We start from the raw sequence: 23,673 nt of genomic DNA on the forward strand, positions 1-23,673 counted from the left end.
AAAATAGAATTTTCTCCCTTAAGGCTGCATTAAAAACTTCAATAACCGGGGTACCAGTGGCTTGGTGGTTAATACGCGCCCTGAGTGCAGAGGCTATAGTCCTCAGGGCAGGGCAGTCCGGGTTCGAGTCCCACCTGTGGCTCCATCCCTGTGTCGTCCCTCACTCTCTGTCCCTGGTTTCTAACTCTATCCACTGTCCTGTCTCTGAATGAAGGCCCAGAAATAAACCTTCAAAAAAACAAAAAAACTTTAATATGCACATTTTTCAACATGTGCATGAATGAGAGTGTATGTATATTTTGATAATTGGAAGAGTATCACTGCTTATGAACATTTTGTATGTCGCTTAAGTCTTCAGAAGAAAAGCTTGAAATCTGGAGGCTAAATTAGCAGGTGAGAAATCTCATAGGGGCTCAGATGTGTGTAAAGGCTCAAATACGAACAACAAACACAAGTCTAGCTAGCATCAAGACTACATCAGCCAACTGGAAAAAAAAGTGAAAGTTCATATGGTTCTCAAGATTTCTATATACATTTTTTTTTAACAAATCATCTGTATTTAAAAATAAATAAACATATTGTTCAATATGTGGAGCATGGTGTTTGTGTTGTGAGATATGTTTATGATAAAAATGTGGGATGTTTATTTGAGATAAAGCACTTCTCTTTAATTTGCAGCAGGTTGAGTCAGGCAGAGGACTTCAATCTGCGCTTATTTGTCGCCCTCTTGTGGCTGCAGATGCAGGTAACATGGATAAACAGGCATCAGGAGTCAAAGAAACAATTTAAAAGGTGCAGTTCGAAACAACCACAGTTCATCACAGTACAAGATTTATTGATTTGGATGATTTCCACAGGACAGTAAACAGTATTAATCACATAAAAATGGTGCTACCAAAAATATTGCTGAATGAAAAACGGATGACTGTAAGACCACAGGGAATACACTTTGAGACGACAGAGACATAAAAAATATTAGAAAGTATGTCTACTTCCTATGATTCAACAAGGTCTAAACATCACGTCAAACCAAACATACAATACAAGTATATCAAAATAGACACATATATATTATTACAAAACATGTTTGTCAAACGCTACTCCATGTGTTTAGAGGAACACAACATTGAGCATTTCTTATCAAAATAACATCTTGATATCAGACACATATTATCTACAAATGTGACTCCTAATTTTGTTGTGCAATTTTATCTGAAATCTCAAGTAAGGCAACAATAGGACAGCACCACAGATGCAACCACAGGAGTTACAGGTAGGTAGAATCAAAAAGGCCACCAACACCCTCCCAAAGATGTCACAAATAAATGTGGAGAAGAAGAAGAAGAAGAAGAAGAAGACACACAAGAAGAGTTTTGGGTCAAAAAGTTGCAGGTTATGATCATCTATGGCCGTCCTGAGCAGTAGTAGGAGTGTGTATATTTATTCGTAAGCCATTAATAACAAGGCCTGTCCTTTTTTATAGTATAAACTTAAAGAATTTAATGTAAATGATTTTTTAAAATAACAGCAATACCATAAATACTTACCACAGCAATATACAAGTCTTAAGATCAAAGACTTTCACAGTGACTCTTTGCAAATATTCTTTGCATAGTTATTAGATTTTCTGATAGTAAATGCATAGAAAACTAAATCAGTGTGTAAAAGATGATTCCTAGTCATTTGTGAGGAAAAAAATCTGTCATTTTCTAACAGAACAAAGTGCAAAAAACTATACACAGATTCATGTTGAGGCTAAAAGAAACGGTATAAATCATGATCGCTGTTAGCCTCACAAACCAGTTTTTATGCTTTTCTGCTGGCACTGGCTACCAGAGTTTCTCGCCTGGTGGTTACAAACGCCTGTTGTTTTTCATAATAGGCTGCCTCATTAATAAAAGTGGGGTAGACGGTGCCCGGGCCCTGGTAGTGGATGGTCTTTCCGTCAAATGTTTGGAACATAGGGTCACCGGGGTTCAGCGGTTCCCAGTCACAGTCCTGCAGCAACAACAACAACAAACACGCAAGAAGCACAGAGAAAGAAAGCCCGAGTGTGTTTAGCAAACTAAAGCAATATACTCCCAGATCAACCAAAAATGTCTCGATTACTCCTTTAGAGTAACTGATATATTTTGATTGAGCAGGGCAAATATTTATGAGCTGGAGAGTGGAGGCAGGAAAATATCAGGGATATGTACCTGCAGATTTGGGTGCACCATGGCAATGATGTTTCCATTGGCATCTCTGGGGTAGTCAACACGCTCCAAGACCCGGAAAACTTCCACCATACAGGGGGGGAACTCCATACCTAAACAACACACACACACATGTATATGTATATAGTTATATACTTAAAGTTAGGGCTGGTGCAGGTATGGACCAACTCCTAGCTGCTATAGGCCTAGACTAGGCTTAGAAAGATAAATTGATTGATAGATAGATAGATAGATAGATAGATAGATTGACTGTCACACAAAAAAAACATCCAACGTAGTGTCAGGAAACTAAAATATCCTTTCAGAAAATACAGCAGTCTGGTGATGATCAGAACTTCAGTAAAGTTGAAGAATAATGTTGTAACCTCTGAAACAGGCACAAACATTCATTCTCATAATTATTAGCTATGGCTTGAAAACCCCACTGAGGAAAATGCCTTATTTTACCTGTTAATTAGAGACTATTACCAAATCGGACACAGACAGTTAGTTCTTGTAGTTATTTTTAATGAGCTAGACGCAGCGTGAGGCCTAGCTAACTGCTCCATGAGCAGGTTAACATGCTTAGTGAGTACAATGTTTACATTGGTAGTTCAGCAAACTTGCATGCTAATATTGGCATATTTCAACTAACTCATACCTTACATCTAACTAAATACAGCTGGGGGTGGATGTTTTAAAGTCACAAGAATGTTTGACTAACTGACTCATGATGGTTATAGAGGCAAAGTCAAGGGTTACCAAAGTCAGCCAACCTTACTTCTTCTAGTAGATGTTTAAATATTTCACAGGATTGTTAAAATCTTTAACCTGCTGGTCGGGTTAGCTGATGAGTCAGGGGATCATGACTGAACCATGAGTGTCTGTACCGAACTCAAATCTAACACCAAAGAACAACACTGTATGGCAATTAATTTAGTTGCCATTAGTTGAGCAGTGCAGCAAAAATAGTTGTTGAAACGAATATATAAGAACAAAAAATACATGAAATGATGAGTGAAAAAAAGAGTAATGAGGTTTGCTTTATAACGAAGCCTTGTTTGAAGATTATCGCCTGAAAGACAGTGACTCTGGTTCTTAACTGAAGTCATGTCAAACACTGAAGTCTCTGTCACATCTTGTCATGCATGTGTGCATATTGTGTGCTACAAATCAGCTGATGATTTTTAGAATCTTTAGTCTTATGAGATACTTCTAACACAGTCATTCATCTTGTATACCACAATGTCATATTATAACTTGGACAACTTTGATCAACCTGAAAATTGCCAAAGGGGCCTTATCCATTCTCTAGAACTAAATAGAAAGCACAGGTTTTTTATGGCACAGTTTAAACAATAAACATGAAGAGGCTCAAATGAACAAAGTGTTAAACCACTGAGCTGTATTGAATGCAAGAGGTGGCAGAGTACAAGAACAAATGTTCACAACGCAACCTTCACAAAAGTTTTCTCATATTCTTCAGAAGACTTTTTGAACTCTACCAACTGTTTAATCTCTTATGGCTGAACAAGTTGTTTTCTTCCGGCTGCTCGGCTTCAAAGCGCAGGAACACTGATTCATCACCATGTCCGAAGCATTCATCCACACCACGGTGGCCCCAACGACAGATGATTACCACAATGTTGGCAGCCGGACTCTAACGACATGGAAACTGACCAACAACCAACAAGCAGCCCATTCAGCAGCCGAGCAGTCGGGGGGGGAAACCAGCAGACTGCACCTCACAGTTGGCACCGACCGCCCGTTTACGTAAAAAGAGGAGCAGCAGGCTGTCTCGCACCTTAACTTTTGACACGCATATCCGCTCCTTGGGGAAGAAAAGGGGCAGAGCCGAGGCAGAATGAGTCAGATGCAGATAAATTTAGATATGTCGCTACATCTGGATGAATCAGACGTAACACCCGTGGCCGTTTGGTCACAAATTGCTTCTCATCAGGATGATTATGGTAAACCAGAAGACTGTAATCAAATCATTTTTTTCTGTTACATCACACATTATGAATCATACTACTAAACGAACTGTGCAAAATTCTAGAGACTTTGTGACTTCTCATGCAAATTGTTAGAGGCATGAAGTCAGTCATTGCTCATGTTTGCTACAATCGCAACTGCTCTGGCTTTAAAGACTCTATAAATATTGCCTTTAAATTGTAAAAATGCAGCAGTTCTTCCAAAGTCCCATTTCATTTAGCAATCCAAAGACCTTTGCGAAAATAAACACCCACTATAATGAGGAAACATAGGTCAAAAAAAAAATCCTTATTTTGCTTTTTAGAGCATTTCTCAACATTGTGGGGACTTGACCAACCACATATTTGCTTAACATCTTTTTGGCTCCACACACAACAACAGAACATGTGACAATAAGTAGCAATAAGTGTAGTGCAGTTTGAAATGTTTGCGTGTTTTGATTCAGAAACAAATGATCAAGCAGAAGCTCAGCCATCAGAAATGATTCATCTTAATGAGTCAATAAATGGTGAGGTACAAAGTGCGTCCCTGTTCATATCATAGTCAGCTATTAGCATACGCATGCAAAGAAGAGATGCCCAAACGTGTTGTCAAAGCTATGACAGCAATGCTAAAGGATGGCTCTGTCACATTAGATTATTCTGTATGAAGTATTTACATTGGTATACTCATCCCTGCCGCCTCAAACAGACAACTGTGGTCATCACTCAACACCTGTGGGTGTCACAGATGGCTCACTGCCAGGCTTACAGTCCGTTTAGTGTCAACAGTCAAATAGCCGTACTTTCTCACAACTGGACTGTGGAATTAATAATTCACTTAATATCAGGGCTTAGCTACAACTTCATGAAATTCAATTTAAGTTTACAAAATGTCTTTAACTTTTCAGATGCTAACGTCTGTGTACATAAGACCCTGTATTACAAATAATTTACATATGACATCGTTTTTCGGCTTCTGCAGAGTTTGTTTTTCTTGGAGACTTTAAAATGTCATAACGCAGCAGGTTTTTAAAGGTCACATAAATGTGGTATGTTGTAGCTTAAATGTTTAAGCTGCTATGGTATTTCTGCCCTACCTTCATTAAAGAGCTCGATGAAATCCAGCGCGTGTTTCAGTATTATCCTCATAGCTTCAAAGATGTTACTCCTCAAAACCCCCTGAGGCTGTGGACCCACCTCCAGACCTGCGATCAAACAATCACAACAACATGTGTATAACTATACTCTACAATATAAATGAGTTTGACTTGAGAGCATCTTTAAAAAAAACTGTCCCCAGACATTTTTGGCAGGACTTGAGAGACTCACCCACAGGGTGCTTGGCAACAGAGCGTGAAGTGGAGTATTTCAATAGAGGATGTTCATTCAGCAGAACAAGACAGCTGGCCGGAGCGATGGCTTTCTGCAAACACAAAATGATGAAGAAAAACAGGATCTCAGCTGCAGATCGAAAACATGCTGCACATCAGCTGAAGGTCTCCAGAAGATGCACTTTGTGAACTGCTGTTTAAAGGTCTTAATCCTTAATCTGCAGCAAGTCACAGTGAGAACTAGTGTAACACGTTTGACACACGTTTGGAAGGTAGGACCACCTGAATGGATCAAGTTCAGGGTCATACTCATTCTAGTTGATCTGACAAAGACGGTTATGTTTTTTTTTCTGAATATTGGTTAGAGGGATGTAGCATGGCTCAAGGACAAACATATATAACATTTAGAACCAATTTCAGATATGACTCATGAACAAGGCAGAGGTCTGTACTCTCCAGGTTTCCTTCTATCTCTACTTTGATTCCTGTTGGAGCTCAATTGCCTGAGTGCTTTACTTCAGACAGACTTTAACATCTCGGCGGTGTATTTTCACTATTCGACAGATTGCATTTTCTATTTTCACTCAAGTCTGATAATAGTATAGATCTTTATCTCTGTGTAGGATTTTGTGATCTAAAAGATTGAAAGACATTTCTCATAACCTCTGTAGCCTGATGTGACAAACAGCTTGTTGTTCTTGGCTGCTCTTTTCTTCCCTGGTGTTGCTCTGCATACCTTTGTCTTGTGTTGTGGAGCAAAAACTTGAGCTGATAAAATATATACAATATATAATAAAAAATGTCATCTAAAAAAATTAAAATAATGTATGGAGCATGTTTGTAGAGGTTGTGAATATATTCTACGATTGTATAAGAAACAAATGAGGAAGGTGTGTTCTCAGGCTGCAGCAGGTAATGACCAACAAAAGCAGGCCTCCTTCTGGATTATCGAGATGGTTTATCCTTTAGACGAGTTTGCCCAACACATCTATGTAAACTGGTGATTATATTATTAACACAGGTTAACTGGACCCCTTCAGGTAAAATATTTACTTTTCCCCTCACATACAAGTACAAAGATGGAAGAAAGAACCACTTTAAATGATCTTAACTTATTCTAAAAACATCAAAATACACACTGCTGTCACTGTTTTGAAACTCTTTGGATGCAATGTTTCGAACCAGATAATATCTGTTTATTGTATTCTTGAATGTACTGAACATACAGAACTTTTTCCTAACATGAATCAGATGTTCAACCCCAATAAAAGGTTAGTAAATAAATTAAGAATGTAAAGGCAGAAGGAAGGAACTCTGCCGATACACAAGTGGGAAATAAGTGATGATTATGAGTGATTATTCTGTAGTCTATACATTTTTTCTGCAGTCTATACATTTTACATTTAGATTTTATTTTTGTAATTTTTTAGGGGGTAAAAATAGAGGCAACCTCCGGTATTGAGAAATGAAGCAAATGCGGAAGAGCAAAAGAAGTGCAGTTCCTCAATTGTGCAACTTGAAGCAGGCTCCAAAAACCAAGGAATCCTCACTAGAGCCTGATATTAAGAAGTATTTTTATACTTGAGGGATAATGTATAGTGAGCAGGTTGTTACGCCAGAATGGAACCCCAACAGTGTGAGCAGAACCCTGATGTGAAGTGCGGAGGTTTTGCCTCACTCTGATGGGGTTACAGCATTTGGTTGCCCTAAACTCCACCTCTTTGACTGCTTATACAGTCAATGGGATAATCAAACTCATTATGCCTTTTGATGAATGATTATAAAAGCGTTGGTTTATATTCTCTGTACCAGTACTGTGTGCAGGCTGATTATAAAAAAAGAGGTAGAGAAAATATAAGAAAGGCACATTAGAAATGAGTCATAGAGGAGGTCCAGCCCCTGGAGGTCGTCACCTTGATGTAGTTCATCATCTGCAGGTTGAAGTGGTCTTTGGAGCTCTCCAGAATCAGAGTGCAGCCCATGTTGGAGGTCGTGTTGTGAAGGTCAAAGATAACGTCGTACGCATCTGGGGTGCCTTTGGGTCCGAACATGTTGTTGATCTCTTGGGCTCTCTGCACCTCGTAGGGCAGGTCATCTCCTGCTGGGGCACTGCAGGACACGCGCACACACACACACACACACACACACACACACACACACACACACACACACACACACACACACGGAGCATGAGAAAGCAATCAGGTATTGACACATTTACAGCTTATCAGACCAAAGGAACAATACGCAATAAAGAGTGTTAATGATTCACACAACAGTGTCAACTTGACCTTCGTGCCCTGTGTAAAACTTTCACTTCAGTGGAAAGATGTAACAACTTCAAGTGAACACAGTTGCTTCTGGGTTCAAATGGAGTACCAGTATGTACAAGATCCTGCCTGTGATCCTCAGAACAAATGATGTCTTAATAACGACCGTGATTTTGTCTCTGTTGCGGTAGCCCTTCACCACATTAACATGGCATTCATTTTCCTCTGGCATTCTTATGAGGTGCGAGGGTTCAATTGCAGTTAGCATGTTGTGCTAAAATGTTTCAGGTTTGAAAATCATAAAAAAGTTATAGAACCTGCGAAATATAATCATTTAACCGGGTAGCATCTGTGACGACAATGGATGGTGAAACTTGAGGGAGATATACTTAAAGAAAAAACAACATGCCACTAGCTGATAACATTTAAGTCACATCCATTTCCTGTTGAGTATTTACAGATCGCTAGCAGCTAGCATTGCTGGAAGCTATCTAATAGCACTCCTAGTAAAACAAAAAAACGTTAGTATCATGTTGTTGTTTTAGCTTGTAATAAGTTGAATGCTAGATACGCTTTGGTCAAATGTTTAAGGGTTATTAAAGATGTTGTTTAAACTTTTAAATATGTCCCTATGTCCTTCAGCTTTACCCAGTTTTGTTGATTTAGGAAGTCATTAAATCATAACATTTTGTCAGCATCTACAAAGTCTAATGATATTCGACTTCAAAAGTGGAACAGAAGTACAACATTATAACATTTGAGATACCATCTTGGGCTTAATGTCAGATGATATGGCTGCTGTTTGAATATTGTGAAGCATTGGCTGGATTACAATGGAAATGTAATCTTTTTTTTTGTTTTGTTTTTTTGCCCCAGAATAAAAGTGCTACTCCCTCGAGACTGACATTACTACACTCTGAGCAGAGAATGAGAGCTTCCCCCTTTTTTTCCTCAGCTCTTTAGAAGCATTTTAAAAATGACCACAGCAGTCCGGGACATTCTCCAAACGACTGTAGCACAGCCTCTACTGTCCATATTGTCTTGCCTGCCTAACATCTGTTCTTTTCAACCCATTTTCAGGCAAAACACCTAGTATTGTCTAGATTTTGGGCCGGAAATATAGTACACAGGCATAGTGTGAACTAAAGCTGGTGAACACACCAACTTGGACGTTAAATATAAGATAGAGCATGAGCTGTCAGTCTATTTAAGTTCTGTTTAATCCTCTTATATGTTGCCTTGACAGAGGCCAAAGGGTTTGTAAGCTGAAAAGCAGCAGAAAGATCTTTAAAGCTCATTTAGGCCCGCAATGTGGCAGTGAAAGTGATTTCAACAGTGAAATATGAGCTTTTTAAATATTTTAAGAAGCCAAATGTGAAATAATTGTAAATAAAGAAAAAAGACCATTATTATTAATAATGAATAACTTAAAGGAATTCCAATTTCAAGTTTAATTTAAGCACTAACACTAATAAATATACATCGTGAGATATTTGTAATAATGCTATACTATAATAATACTTTAAGCTCAGTCGTTGTCACTCAACTGTATTAACCATATATTAAAAAAAGAGAAAAGAGCACATAGAGAGATATTATGTAACTATCATTACAGTTAATGAAAACTCCTCAACTGGGTACAATAGAAGAACCCTGTGAATGTTATTAAGAGTTTCAGATGGTGAAACATGACTAGTGGATTGCTGTTATTCAACCACATTAGTGAATAGGCTGCTCTGTGTGTGTGTGTGTGTGTGTGTGTGTGTGTGTGTTCATGCACAATGAATCCATGAGCCAGCGTTTGCGTAAGACTACTTTCCGCTACAGTGCCACACGAAGAGGCACGATTTGAAAAGAGAGGGAAGACATTGAAGTCTTTCTTCATTTGCAGCGCGGTCACGTTTCGCTCACGTTTTTTCCCTGCTGGCTCAAGTGAGGATGGAGGCGGAGAGAGGACCCGCTGCTCTGCTGTTATTGGCAGAGAGCCAAGAGGGGGTTCAGGTGGGGGGGGGGGGGGGGGTTGGGGACATGGCTGATGGTAAACACTCCAGCTGTGATAATAGCAGTTCAAGAGGAGTATCCCCGTGATTTTTGAGTGTGGTTGGAATTCACACAAGGACATCATATAGGCTAGTATGGTGTCACCCTTATCTGCTCTGTAGACCTACTCATAAATTAGAACTGTATTCATATTAGTCTATTCTTCTTCCTCCTCTTCTTCTTCTTCTTATTATTATTATTATTAATGGGCTACTAATATTATTGATATGACCATTATTAACGTGACATTTTATTTCAGCAAGAGATGTTTTGATATTGGCTATGTGCGCTACGTAGCCTACAACACACACACACACACACACACACACACATAGAATATATTCACATTTTGTTATGTTGCAGAATTGTGTCACACACACAAAGACATACACGAACTGCAGGTTTTTTCAGATGTAAGGCCTGAACACTGACCACAACGAGTCTTTTCATTCACAAGAAAATGTCGTCAGGACAAAATGTACACAAACACATCAAGACAAGGTCAAGGTTTACAGTAAGGCCAGCACGTGCAGAATTTGTTTTTGTATTTTTCTATAGTATTGAGTCAATAAATTACACAAAATTATCAATAACAAATAATACGCGTCTGACTATAAAAATTGAGCTTTTTGTGGATCTGCTCCATGGCAAAGTTTCCGTTCATTGGCATGACAAGCAGAGCAGACATGAGCGACAACAGCACGCACTGGCAGACACACAGTGACAGGACATGACAGCTCCGGGGTCTCCCGTGTTTACCTGAGGTTCTCCGGGCTGAAGGCTCGGTTCAGGTCCGTGTCCACGTATCTCGTGCACTTCTCCACAGCCTTGGGGTTGGTGATGAACGGTTTGGTCTCGACTCGTTTCCTCTGGATCTCGGCGCTGTTTTTCACCCACAAGTTGACGAGCGTCACGCCTGACATCTCGTTCCCGTGCGTACCCCCGAAAATAGCCACCCGCCTGGCCTCGGTAAAGCACGCGCTGTTGTTGTACGACGACATGACTGGATGGTAACACTGAGTTGGGGTGTGGGGGACGGGGGGGGTGGAAACGAGGAAGAAGACACACTAAAGGTGTCAGAGGCTTCAACAGCGGAGTAAAAGTTTCCAGCTGGAGCTCCAAAGCCTCTCTGTTTAAAAGCCTGCTGTGGCTGCGCGCTTACGTAACGTGCCCGCGGGCTTGTTGTGGTCAGTCAGCGTGCGTAAAATGAGCTGAGTACTGCACGACATGTCTCGAGTAACAGGCGAAACTGCAGTTAACGATGTTCCTCCCTTTTGTTTATGCTGCCCCTCTCTGTTTCCCTTTCTGATATTATTTACTGATCATTTCCGGTGAATTTCCTCCAAAATAAAATGTAACCGGGATTATCTTCCCATATAAAAAACCACCTACAAGTTGTCTGTCAAGCGAGAAGAGACGGGAAACACTACTTCCTAGTACGGCCTTCAAAATAAAGCGATTTAACGTGTTGGGAATACATTTTACAGTTCAGGAAAAAGGGAATTGAAAATAAACCAGTTCCCTTTTTGATTTGAAAAAATCTAATTCATAATATTCAGTATGTTATCACTAAATTGTAGGCCCACCTAGCCCTACTCAATATGTATTAGGCTATTCCCAAGTGGTTAATATGCTATTAGTAAAGTAAACAAAAAATATATTCCCTTCTTTCTGATGTGTTTTAATTGATCTCATTTACGAGTTTATTTTTCTTTGATATATATATAAATATATCTCTCCATCTATTAAGATTATTAAAAAAAACCTAGGATTAAATTCAGTCTCAGTATAACATGAATTACATACAGGTTAACATAGAATCTTATTGAGTTTCTAAGGCAGAAAATGAACAGGATAAAGATAGATAGATAGATATTAATCCTTTGCAGGAAACACCCTCATCGCAGCAACTGCGATCACAGCCAAGACACCACACACAAAACTAACAAATACCATTTAGGCACCTAACAAACAAGACATCAAAAAATATTAAGATCAGTTCCAACCAAATAAAATAAAAACATCCCCACCTGATACCAATGAGAGTCCTTGTCTCTAGATGCTTTATTACACACATGCAGCCACGATGGATGACCTTCCCCGCTTTCCAATGTACAAAATAATTAGCCGTCACCTTCCAGCCTTGAGGAGAGTGATGCTTTTTCAAAATTGACACCCTTCTCAATGGCATCATCCCCAGCAAGCCCTTGTGGAAGTCGGCCATGGGTGCAGAGCTACTCATGCAGAAAAGTGCCTCCTCCTCCATGTATTATGTCTTGGCTCTTGGATCATTCACACTCTGCATGTTCATTTGATACTTCACACTTTTCAGCATATATGACTCTAAGTGTGCATTCACGTCTCATGTTAAGACAGTGTGCAGGTCGTGAAAAAATGTGATCATGTGGTTTTGCATTACCTTGAAAAAAACCTTCTCTCATAAATTTGCATTCGCTAGATAGAGTGTACCAGCGCAGTCTTAAGCCTAAAGCAACATAACTAGGAGCTGGTCCAAGCCTGAGCTGTCAGAAAGGAAAGTTTTAAGCTTACTTTTAAAAGTAGGGAGGCGCTCTGCCCCCTGACCCAGACTAGTTGATGATTCCAAATGAGTGGTGCCTGATAATTGAAGGCTACTTTTAGAGACTTTTATGTACCACAGGTGGAACTGCATTCTGAGAATAATGTTCTTGAGGGATATTATGGCCCTATGAGCCTTTTAAAGTCTCTGTATTGTTCATCCTTCATAAATAATACACTTTTTAAAATCATATTTGTCTGTGTAGTCTTTTGTTGATATTTTTGCAGTAAATGTACTGTGCCTTTTGCATTTCATACAGATACATTATACATTAATGTTGTCTTGTAAAGCATTACGTATTCTAAAGTATGTCTCTGTTCTATCTGCTCTTTTCTCTTGTTTTTAGAAGCAATGCTCCAATCAACTGGTTAGTAAGGTTTGATTAGTGACACCTGGCAAAATTTTAGAAGGCCCCTCCCCCTTTTCCCTCTCAGCTGCCACTCTGCAGAAGTGTATCCTTTCACTAATGATAACTTGAGTAATGTAGGCTGCATTATACTTACTTGTGTTGGAATGTTTAGGAAGTCCTGTTTGCTTTCTTTTTGTGATGTTTGGGAAGTAAAGCTCTTAGTACTTGTTGTACGGTGGCATTCATACTTTAAAAAAAAAGTTGGACTTCAACTCTACTTGTTTTGTTTGTTTAAAAAAATATATCTTTCTATTCGATCCCTTGCAAAGATTGTTGTTGCACCATAAAAAAAAACTAAGTCACTATGTTGTCTAGTCTTACAGGTTTAAATTAGCAAAGTGTGCCTCAATAAAAGAAAGGTAAAAGGAGGAAGGTATACTTTACCTGCAATAATGGAGCGATGTAAGAGTGAGGGGGCTGCCCACAGCAAGCACTCCTGAACTGATGGGGATTCAGTGTTATGCTCAAGGGCACCTCGGCAGTGCTCAGGAAGTGAACTGTCACCTCTCCATCTACCAGACTCATTTCCATACGTGGTCGGGCTTTAACCGGCGACCCTCTGGTTCCCAACCTAAGTTCCTACACACTGAGCTACTGCCGCCCCCAGTTATGTTATGTTTCCATTTGTTGACAGGCAAGATGTTCAGATTATCGCCAGCCAGTTGACCATGGGGTTCAAATTAAAGAGGACATATTATACCCCTTTGCCACATTTTCAAACAGTCCCATGTAAGTCTAAATGAAACACCTGTGCTGTGCTTTGGTCAAAATATACCATGAATCAAGCAGCAGAGAAGGTTTGTGACCCTGTATAAACCAGCCTTCTCAGAATGCTCCGTTTTCGTGTGTGTCTCTTTAAATTCAATGAGCCCCCCTGAGTTTTCCGGTAGACATCACTCCTCTGTAGCCAGAATAAAAATGGCTGCCCAAAAGTTGCCCAAAAGTTTTGCTCTAAGCTGGGGATGGAGATACCAGGGGAGGGGAGGTTTTTATTTTTATTTTTCTAACCAGAATCCAGCTTGTGACATCACAGACTGAGACAATTTGAGCGCTTTTCTCTGTGTTGTCTGACTTATGCAGACTAAAATCAAAGGACTGGATGTTTTTTTTTTCATATTTTGTGGGTCAGTAACTCAGGTTTACCCAAATGTGTTCAAAAACACTGTAAAAGTGGATTTTTCATAATATGTCCCCTTTAAATTAAGATCTTTCTTTTCTTAGAATCAGTCATTAGAATTGATTGTAATAATGAGTGTTCTGCCTCAACATCTCTTCTTATTTCAGGGACTCTCTGTAGAGACTCCCTGAAAAAAATAATTAAGTCTGAATTGAATACGGTAATTTATAGACTTACCTGGCAAGGGGAAAAAAAACCTCCAGGGTCAAACTTAAAACCTTACAACTCCAAAAGGAAGGATGGCCCTACCTCATTTTTAAAGAGTACTTGTATGCTACCTAGATGAAATCCTTATTAAATATGTACTTCAGAATTTCAAGCCAGGTGGAAAGACATGGAGCTCTCAAGTATGGATAACTCTCCACTTCATTTAATGTTCACAGTTCATTCAGTGTTGGCTCACAAACATTTGATTAATAGATACTGTACACACTCCTTTGATTGAAGCTCTATTAAAAACCTGGAGGACAGAACGAGAAGTATAAACATTAGATAATAAAATACAAATCATTTAATGTTGTGCTCATGATTTTGACCATAAGACATAACACATACATTGAGGATCCAATACTGAGATCATGGGAAAGTAAAAGTAATCAAATAAATACTAACATTTTGACATTTTCCTCCAAGAGTCAAGAGTTTCATATACAGGAGCCTTTATTACCAAAAAATAACCTTTGTCGTAATTTCTATTTAACAGAGTTTAGCTCGACACCAGAAGGTTGTGAAGCATGTCAGTAAATATACTTTGATACAAAACATAATTAAAAAGCTCTTTTTTTAAAACCTCACAGCCGTCACATTTCTGTGTTTGAATCCACAGCTTGGTCTGCCAGTCTTTACATAATCCCGATCTAAAAGTCTGTAAGGAAATCCTCATTGGGATTAAGCAGTTTCCTCTTTACTTAAGTGTTCTTCATGAGTCTGTCTGATGACATTTGGGGTTTTAAAAAAGAAGTCTCTGATAGAATAGGGCTGCTGGGTGTGATGTTATGCTCAGCTGATTGCGTTGTTCTCTCCCTTTCCTTCTTGTTGTCGTCTTCGGGCTCTAAATCTGCAGACTCTGTCAAAGAATTCACCTCAAAGGAAAGGTTGTCAGTGTGTTTTAACCCGTTCCTTCTTTTTCTTCTCCCTTATGTGGATTGGAGTCTCTGAAGGTGTCAAACCAGTTTCTTCAGTTTCAGCTGTTGGACTTTCATGCATCACACGGCATGTTGCATCTTCAAGCTTTCTCTCCTTTCTCAACACCACAGCCTCATCTGTTGAAGACAGACCTGCATCTGCAGCACTTTCCAAACTTTCCACTGGAGTCATCAGTTCAGCTTCGTTTTCCTGCGCGTGTCCCCCCGCGTCTGTGATTCCACACGAGGCCCCCTGACATGTTGTGTTTGGTTCCTCAAAATCCTGCTCATGATTTTTTTCCCACACCATTCTGCACTTCCAACATTTTTCTCTTTCCTTTCCTCTTCTTTTTCCTGTCCTCATTGTTTGATATTTCCAAATTTCCGGAGACTTCTTCTGATTCCGCCTCCAGATTTCCAGCGCTGACACCAGGTTTTTCTGCACCCCAGACATAAGCCTTTAAAGAAGACTCTGGATCAGCACAGAGGATGGATGAGGACTTATCCTGCACAGACATTGAATCACCGCTTTGTACCATATTGTCTTCAGACCTCTTTTTCTTCTTCTTTTTCCTAACTCTCACTTCAGCATTTTGGTCTGCAAGGCCCTCCACTGTTTTCAGAATGTCATCTTCGTTTAAAACCTTTTTCTTTTCTTCAGAATCGGAAGAGTTATCCACCCCCTCAATTAAAGTTTTCTTCTTCTTCGTCTTTTTCGGTGACGTCTCCACAGCATCATTAACAGAGCTCCCATCTACACACTCTACCGGGCTACTTCTACCGTGCTGAGAAGCCTCCTTGGAGGACGAGTGTTTCTTCTTTTTATGCTTCTTTCTTTTGACAAAACTGGATTCCAAAGTTTGCTCAGAAGCTGCCAAACAATTCCCTTCCTCTGCAACCACGATCCCCTCTTCTTTTCTCCTTTTCTTATGTTTCTTATGTTTCTTCTGCATCTCGGCATTGTCATTAAAAGGTTCAGGCACAGCACTGGACTGTCGCTGCTCCTCTTCATTATCACGTCTTTTGCTTTTCTTCTTCTTCCCACCATTTTCTGTACTCAACGATGAGACCTCCACTCTCAAATCAAATCCTAAGTTATTGACATTTTCTGCAGCTGCCTCTCTCTTTTTTCTCTTCTTTTCTTTCAAATCAGAAGTGTCTCCCTCTTCTTGTCTCAACATGCTATCTTCATTTAATGGCCTCTCCGTCACATTCATACCCTGCACCTCCTCCTGACTCCGGCTCCTGTCTTTGTCTTTCTTCTTCTTCTTTGCCATGGTTTCCTCACACAACAAGTCAGTGTGAGTGTCACTCGTACGACCTGCTGGACTGTGGAGTGTCTTAAACTGTGCTGTCTGAGGCAGATCGTCGATGTGTAAAACTTCAGTTTGCGGTTCCGTTACAGTCGCTGCTGCCTCTTTGCCGTCCTCTTTGTGTCGCAGTTGACTTTTCTGCGGGTTATCCACCTCACTCTCGCCCCAAGTCTTTCCCTCTCTTGCGTTTTTCTTCTTTTTTTCTCCGACAAGGAGTCCCTTTGTCTTATGTGCTTCAGCTTTAACTCGACAAGCAGACTCTTCAGAATCACAGTTCATTGTGTCCACCAACTCTGATGTGCTCCTTGATAAAGTCGCCTTTGCTGGTAACTGTGAAGTCTTACATTGTTCTCCTTGTGAGGTTTCTTGTCTGGTGTTGGTGGCTTTCCTCTGCTTTTTCCGTGTTAACTGCTTACAAAAGGTTTGTTGGCTCTTTCTCTTTAAAGGCACTGCAAAAACATTTCTTTCCTGTAAGACGACAAACAGTTAGAGAATATATAAAAAAAAAGGAATAGAACCTGCTCTGAGATGCAAAAAATGTTGTTTAAATAGCCAGCTTACCACCACTTTGATGTCCTCGTTACCTGACCCTTCTTCTTCTTCTCTTTAAAAAAAAAAAAACAGACACGTTTCATTACAATAAAGTCAATCTTACTTTGACCTACTTCTCATACAGGCTATTGAAATTTAAAGTACTTTAAGGCCTTTATTTTTGCACTGGCAGTGCTAATTTTCTGTAGAAAACCTATGCAGTTCAGTGTTTAAAGAGCTCAGCTTCCTGAGCCCAACATCGCCCTCACAGCGCTCTTAGGGGAAATAGTTAATGTGACACCCCCTCCTTTGACCAGTCTAAACAGAGAAGGTGCAGAACTTGTGAATTTGTTAACAGCGTGTTTATTTTAAAACCCAATATTAACCATACAGAGCAATTTAAAACACTCTGGAAAGTAACTACTAAACATAAGAAAAATGTGTTTCTATTGCAGGTTAGAAAGAAAATGTGTAATAAACTCAATGCAATTGATTAAAACAATCACTCCAAAACAAACTGTGAAGAACTTTGATTTTGACAACCTCTGTTGACAAAGCAGGACATCTTTTCTCACTGCTGCTCTGTATATTGATGTGTAGTACTTTACACAAAACACATTAAACTGTACCCTGCAAACGTCTACATGCTGTAAATAACTCGACAGAAGCTGACCACAAAACATTTCAACGTGAGTACAATTCAATAAATTATCAAATAAAATAAAAAAGTCATCTAAATATTACAGTTGTAAGCATGGCCAAGATGCAAATACTTTCTCATGCCTTGTCTCCTGATGACACCATAATGGACTGACATACATATTTCAAAATGTAGTGGTCCAAAGATTGATCTTTGAGGAACTAAATTATTATATTATAGTATTTGGAGATTATGAAACATTGAAAAAAGCGATTTAGAAATGTAAACCAGTTTTAAAAGGGAATTGATTTTCCATCATTCTGCTTATTCACGTGATCAAATTTATAAAACTGAAAATATCAATCCTTTATTCAAAAACTAGGCTAATAATTGCAGCATAATGACATTTTAAAAAATGACTCAAACATTGTTAAATAATTATTTTAGTAAGGAATACAGCTTTTCTTTTGCTGTATATAGACAAGTTTCTCTATAACATTATTATGACGGTAATATTTGATATTAGAGTTTGATGGATCAGCACTACGCTTTAAAGATTCAAATATTTCATCTAAATGAGCATGATCATTACCGGTACTTATCCAATCCAATCCAACTTTATTTGTTTAGCAACCACAGTTGACCAGTGCTGTACAAAGTAACGTACGTTATAACAAACTTACTCTGACAGCGGAGATATGGGATCCGTTTCCATGTCAACTGTTGGTAGAGACGAGTCAACTGTTGGTAAAGACGAGTCCACAACATCTCTACTTCCATATCCATGCCACATCTTTTGGACACATTTGAAGAAGCCTCCCATTGCAGAGTTCTGAAAAGCATTGACAAAATCACTTTAACAAGCATGTATACGACAGCAACCAGCAAAAATGTGCATCACAATTGCACAATTTCTCATTACGTGAAGGATTTTGTTGTGAAGGCTTTGAGAGTGTTTGCTTCTTCGTTTGGACTTCCTTTCTGCCAGGAAAGGGAAACTGTACGCTGGAAGTTTGTATTTCTTCTTTCTCTTGTCAGTTTTGGATACGCCATGGGAGGCTGATGATCTCAAGTCATCTTCACTTTCTGCTAGATCTGTGGGAGGTGTGGGGTATGAACCCCGGTTGTAGCGGGTTGTACTGGACCTCACAGGCAGAGGTGCTGGTTTCTGAGTTATAAACAGGCTGTCCCCTGAGTCACTGCAGAGACACAAACACAAGTGTAGGAGGTCAAACTTTACATTCTCATACTGCAGTTTTTAACACCAGATTGTACCACTCTTACCTGTATTCTTCTGTAGGATTGCAAGATACTTCATTCTGTCCATTAGAGGAAGCGAGATATCGCGATACTTTCTCTACATACTGTGGAGGTGATATTTGCAATAACAAGTTGCAGGACTCGTCGAAGGTGTCAAATACACCTGAATTATTCAATCCTGTCATTGTGTAGATTTTTATCAGCCAATGGGTGAGGAAGCGGATGTCTTCATTCGCAAAAACAATAAGTACGAGATTACATCCGTTCAAAGCCTTTTAACGAATATATGCCCGAAATGTGTTTGTAAGAGAAATACATAATTCACAAGTGATGGTAAATTTTAACTTAACATCTCGTTCACGTCGTTAAACAACTTGAAGCTGCACCAAAACAAATAAAGGGTAAGCATTACCCTCCACATGCTGCTCTGTGTCAACCAGGAAGTGTTTCAACGTCATTAATGTGACGAGGAATCATGTGACCAATAACCAAAGAGGAAGGCAGAAGCAGAAGGCAGTCAAGCAAACAAGAGGATTCACTCTTTCCGCTTCCGTTTTCGTTTGCACGGTTTACCGCAGTATAGGTTAGCTTCTTATCAGATACCAGCTGTTATTTTTTTTTACTTAATTGAGAAATATTTTCAGTGTGTAAACATGAACACAACATCTCTGAGTATTCCTACCTCCTGAAACGTAATTTATTGACTTGAAGTTAGCCTGAACATATCGTGCGAGAAAGTTGTCCAGGAACTAGGCTAGGCAGTGACTTCTCTTGTAATTATTTATTCTTTGGTTGTACTTCAGTCGTACATTCGCCTCCTGCACAGCTGCACAGTCTGCTGCCACAGGTCCCTTCAGTGCACTTAATATGGCAGATATCAGCAAAACCGAGAAGGTTCAGCTGCATGTGCCAGATTTAGAGGATCTTCGTGGCGGTAAGAGTTTTGAACTTTAATTCATGAAACAAATAAAGACGTTAATAGAGACTCGGAGAGTAAAGTCGTCGTTGTTTGTTGCAGTGTTGCAAGCAGGGCTGGAAGAGAACTTTGCTGAAGTGCAGGTGAGTGTTGTGGAGTGTCCTGATCTCACCAAAGAGCCCTTCCATTTTCCTGTTAAAGGTAAGAAACCTGTCAAGTAGACTACACCTCATGCAAAGAGTAGTTGAAAAAGATGCTGACACTCTCAAAAGGGGCAAAGGGTCAACTCTTAGATTGTGTAATATTACAAAAACACCTTAAATTTTAAATGCATGGTTTTCCATTTAACAAGCTCCTACAATCTCTTGCATGTATATATATTTTTTTTTAATCCTTTTTCACATTTTTTATTGTTTTTTTTTTACACTGTTATTGAGAGAGATGCTTCTCACACATAAATATACACATGCACAAACAAGAAACAAGGTAGACCTATGGACGTTCACCAATGGAGAGATGTCAGACTGGGGCTGCTACACGCTGCTAAGCAGGGCGTGCAACCAAAGCTGTTGAGGGTTTCAGAGCCATGCTCAATAGTGAGTGGTAAATGGACTTGAGCTTATATAGCACTTTTCTAGTCTTCTGACTACTCAAAGCCAAATACACCGCATGTTACACCTACCCATTCACACACTGACGGTAGTGGTTGCTATGTAAAGTGACCATAAGAAGTTACCAACCCCGCACTCACACGCCCTGACAAAGCAGCGGGAGATGCATGTCGTTGCAGGAGCTGGGGATCGAACCCCCAAACTTCCGGTTGAGAGATGACCGACTCTACCAACTGATCCACAGCCGCCCCTAGAGCACCTCGACGGTGCTCAAGAAGTGACCTGGTGCCTCTCCAGCTACGGTCAGCACCTGGACTTTAGCCGGTCGAGCCACCAGTTCCCAACCCGAGTCCCTACAGACTTGAGCTAATGCCCCATTTATTAAAACGGGACAAAACCTAAAATCAGCTCTTTTTAAAGGCCAATTGGTTTGCCATTATCACAAATGACGATGAAAACAGCAAACATGATAGCTCCTGTAGTGTAAGGAGCAGGGCTATTGAGAAGGTGATTGAATCAGTTTATGTGCAGGCCTTGCTGACACCATGAGTACCGATGGGATTCAACTTGAAGTTGATTTGTTGTTGAAATTACTTTGTTGATTAGAGAGTAAAGCATATATTTAGCAAACAACATATACGTTTGTATGTGTGGAACCTTGTGTTGAAGGTCTTAAAGTCACCTCCATCCTCACTCTGCAGGCTTGTGTGGAAATCCTCGAATCACTGATGTTGGGGGTGTGCCGTACTTGGTGCCTCTGGTCCAGAAGGATAAGGTACGTATTTTGAGTGGAGATAAAGAGCACTGACCTGTAGTTATCTAGCTTTTTCATGTAATTATTGTCACCTCATCCTGCTAGGAATACAACATGAACACCATATCAAAGGAGCTGGAGCTGCCGGGAGCCTTCATGCTGGGTGCTGCAGGCGCTGCTTCTAGGGTTGTTGGAATGAATGCAGAGGTGAATCTTTTTTTTTTTTTTTTTTAACTCTCATCACACCACAGATCCTGACTTAAAAAATGTAGGCAACTTTACAGCTGCTCATCTCTCATTTTCTGAAGATGAGTCATCTTTAAAGTCAGACGGTTTAAGTTTCATTCACATCTTTTGCTGTATTTCTGAAAGCAGTGTAAATATTTGAGTAAAGTAGACAATCTTTGGGTGAGATTGCATCCTGGAGTTTGGACTGACTCTAACTGAAAGCACATCAGCAAGCAAAGGCAGGAGAGAATAACTGTGACGCAAATCCTCCCGGTTAGCGAAATGCTAAAATCTCTGATTCTCCCAGAAGATAAAAAAAAAAAAAAGCGTGAAAGCATCAGCTGAATTTTCTAATTTAGAATCATTATTTTTGTCCATAGCTGATGCCTTTGTGTCTAACCGAAGCTGAGGGAAGGCCTGCGGTGAACAGCAGCTATTTCTCCTCCATCAATCCAGCCGATGGAAAGTGTCTGCAGGAAAAATACAGCGACAAGTTCTCCGACTGCAACTTTGGACTGCTGGGAAATCTGTACGCTTGTGAGGGGAAGCCTGGGAAGGTAAGTCAGCCTCACCTGATCAAAGAAAAACTTGATGTGGCCCTCTCAGAATTGCATTGTCATCAGCAAATATTGAACACCTCTGGTTATGTATGAATGAACCTAAACACTTTGAGTTAATAACCTTACTTTAGCTTTTTTTTTTTTTATGGACTTCAGCCCTGCCACATGTGATCTCTAAACATTTGAAGGATACACATTAACACAAAGAGAAGCTGAGCTGTCATGTCCTCCCTACCCGTGTGTCTCTTCAGGTCCTCGAGGTTCGTGCCAAAAAGAGGACAGGAGGTCACAGTCTGGTGACGTCCTTGAGGAAGACTCTAGAAGGTCAGTACCCGGAGAAAAGCCTGGCTCTGGGAGGAACCTTCATCATCCAAAAGGGGAAAGCTAAGATCCACATAATGGTAAATATCAGCTGTGACACAGAATAAGTCGTTGATACTGACAGTTACATACTTTGATTGAACTCAAGCTGTACAATTGATCTATTTTTTGATGTTCTTAAATTAAATGAGTTTCCAATCATTTTTAATGCATTGTTTTTACATCTTTTATTTTCTAACTTTTTATTATTTATTGGGTTTTACTTTTTATAATTCTACCAACATGATAAACATACTGTACATGTTTTAGACGATACAGAAGGTAATGAAAGTTGAGAAAGAGCTATGAAACAATCAAAGCAGAAAACAAACTAACAAAGAAAGCTTTCACTTTTTTAAAAATTTTGTATTGCACTGTTGCAATGTTTAAATATTCATTGTTTCTTTTCTCATGTGCATTTTCATCTCCTTATTCGAAGCACTTTTGAGCTGAAAGTTGTTCACATATTATGTCGATAATAATTTCCTTGTCTCTGTTTTTGATAGCCAAGAGAGTTCTCCGTCTGCCCCCTCCACTCCAATGACGATGTGAACAACTGGCTGAAGCACTTTGAGGTCAGCGCCCCGCTCATCTGCCAGTCTGTGCTCGTGTCCAGAGATCCGGTAAGTTATAACACACACACACACACACACCCCTAACCCAATGAGAACGATGAGATGAGTGTTTCAAATGGTTTGAGCACCCATCAGCAGGGGAGAAAAGAAGCTGCGTAGTAATGGTGCTGTTCATTTGTTTCCAGGGTTTGGATCTGCGTGTCGAGCACACACACTGCTTCAGCCACCACGGTGAAGGAGGTCACTACTACATCGACACCACCCCCGACAGTGTGGAGTACCTGGGCTACTTCCTGCCTGCAGAGTTTGTGTATCGTATCGACAGGCCTAAAGACACCCACGCAGTCGGACGAGACTGAACACTTAAAGAATGAATAAATCTTTTGTGACACAAAGTATCTCTTGATAAATCAAGTAGTATGTGATATATATTACTGTCTTATGTTTTATAAAATCACACATGAAGTTGACTTTTACTATGTAAATGATTGGGTTGCATCTTTTCTGTGAGTCTTTGCTCTGAAATAACCTCTCTAAGAATCCCTATGCATTTCTTATAAACTGAATCACTACATTTGGTTTAATAAAAGCCTTGTTGAGTTTCTCTTTTCTGTTTGTTTAATCCAGTGCAACACTAATACAGATAAAAGAAAAAAGCATGACAGACCAGAGCAGGGGAATAGTTTCAGTTTTCTTGATGCAGTTAGTGTGAAGGAAAACTAGAACGATATTTTTGAAAGCCCTTCACACCAGGGCTCAACCCACACGGGATTTCAATTATTTATAATGTTTAATAGAGCTTTCCAATCAGCACGCAGTGAAAAA

At 39.8% G+C, this 23,673-nt stretch overlaps 3 protein-coding genes across 4 annotated transcripts; 1 reads left to right on the forward strand and 2 right to left on the reverse strand.

Annotated features, from left to right (window-relative positions):
* Positions 1-818: 818 nt before the first annotated feature.
* Positions 819-11,125, reverse strand: aspa (aspartoacylase). Its single transcript, XM_020653794.3, has 6 exons — positions 10,572-11,125; positions 7,416-7,611; positions 5,501-5,594; positions 5,269-5,376; positions 2,199-2,308; positions 819-1,998 (listed from the first exon to the last, which is right to left on the reverse strand). The coding sequence occupies exons 1-6, from the start codon at positions 10,811-10,813 to the stop codon at positions 1,807-1,809; spliced, it is 942 nt and encodes a 313-aa protein (XP_020509450.1). The 5' UTR covers positions 10,814-11,125; the 3' UTR covers positions 819-1,806.
* Positions 11,126-14,330: 3,205 nt separating this feature from the next.
* On the reverse strand, positions 14,331-19,309 carry LOC114921297 (G patch domain-containing protein 4). Of its 2 annotated transcripts, XM_065962787.1 has the most exons (5): positions 18,869-19,309; positions 18,507-18,783; positions 18,268-18,416; positions 16,975-17,017; positions 14,331-16,881 (listed from the first exon to the last, which is right to left on the reverse strand). In XM_065962787.1, the coding sequence occupies exons 1-5, from the start codon at positions 19,027-19,029 to the stop codon at positions 15,388-15,390; spliced, it is 2,124 nt and encodes a 707-aa protein (XP_065818859.1). In that variant the 5' UTR covers positions 19,030-19,309; the 3' UTR covers positions 14,331-15,387. The 2 variants fall into 2 exon arrangements, with proteins under 2 accessions (XP_065818859.1, XP_065818860.1); XM_065962788.1 differs by lacking the exon at positions 18,869-19,309 and having other exon boundaries at positions 16,975-17,012; positions 18,507-18,777.
* A 313-nt stretch (positions 19,310-19,622) lies between these two features.
* c14h11orf54 (chromosome 14 C11orf54 homolog) lies at positions 19,623-23,452 on the forward strand. The gene is made up of 8 exons (XM_065962789.1): positions 19,623-19,778; positions 19,863-19,961; positions 21,073-21,146; positions 21,231-21,332; positions 21,734-21,910; positions 22,165-22,314; positions 22,780-22,896; positions 23,034-23,452. Exons 1-8 carry the CDS (start codon positions 19,712-19,714, stop codon positions 23,205-23,207), a joined length of 960 nt encoding a protein of 319 aa, XP_065818861.1. The 5' UTR covers positions 19,623-19,711; the 3' UTR covers positions 23,208-23,452.
* The last annotated feature ends 221 nt before the right edge of the window (positions 23,453-23,673 follow it).

Source organism: Labrus bergylta, chromosome 14 (genome assembly GCF_963930695.1).
Source record: "Labrus bergylta chromosome 14, fLabBer1.1, whole genome shotgun sequence".
NCBI classification, from domain to species: Eukaryota; Metazoa; Chordata; class Actinopteri; order Labriformes; family Labridae; genus Labrus; species Labrus bergylta.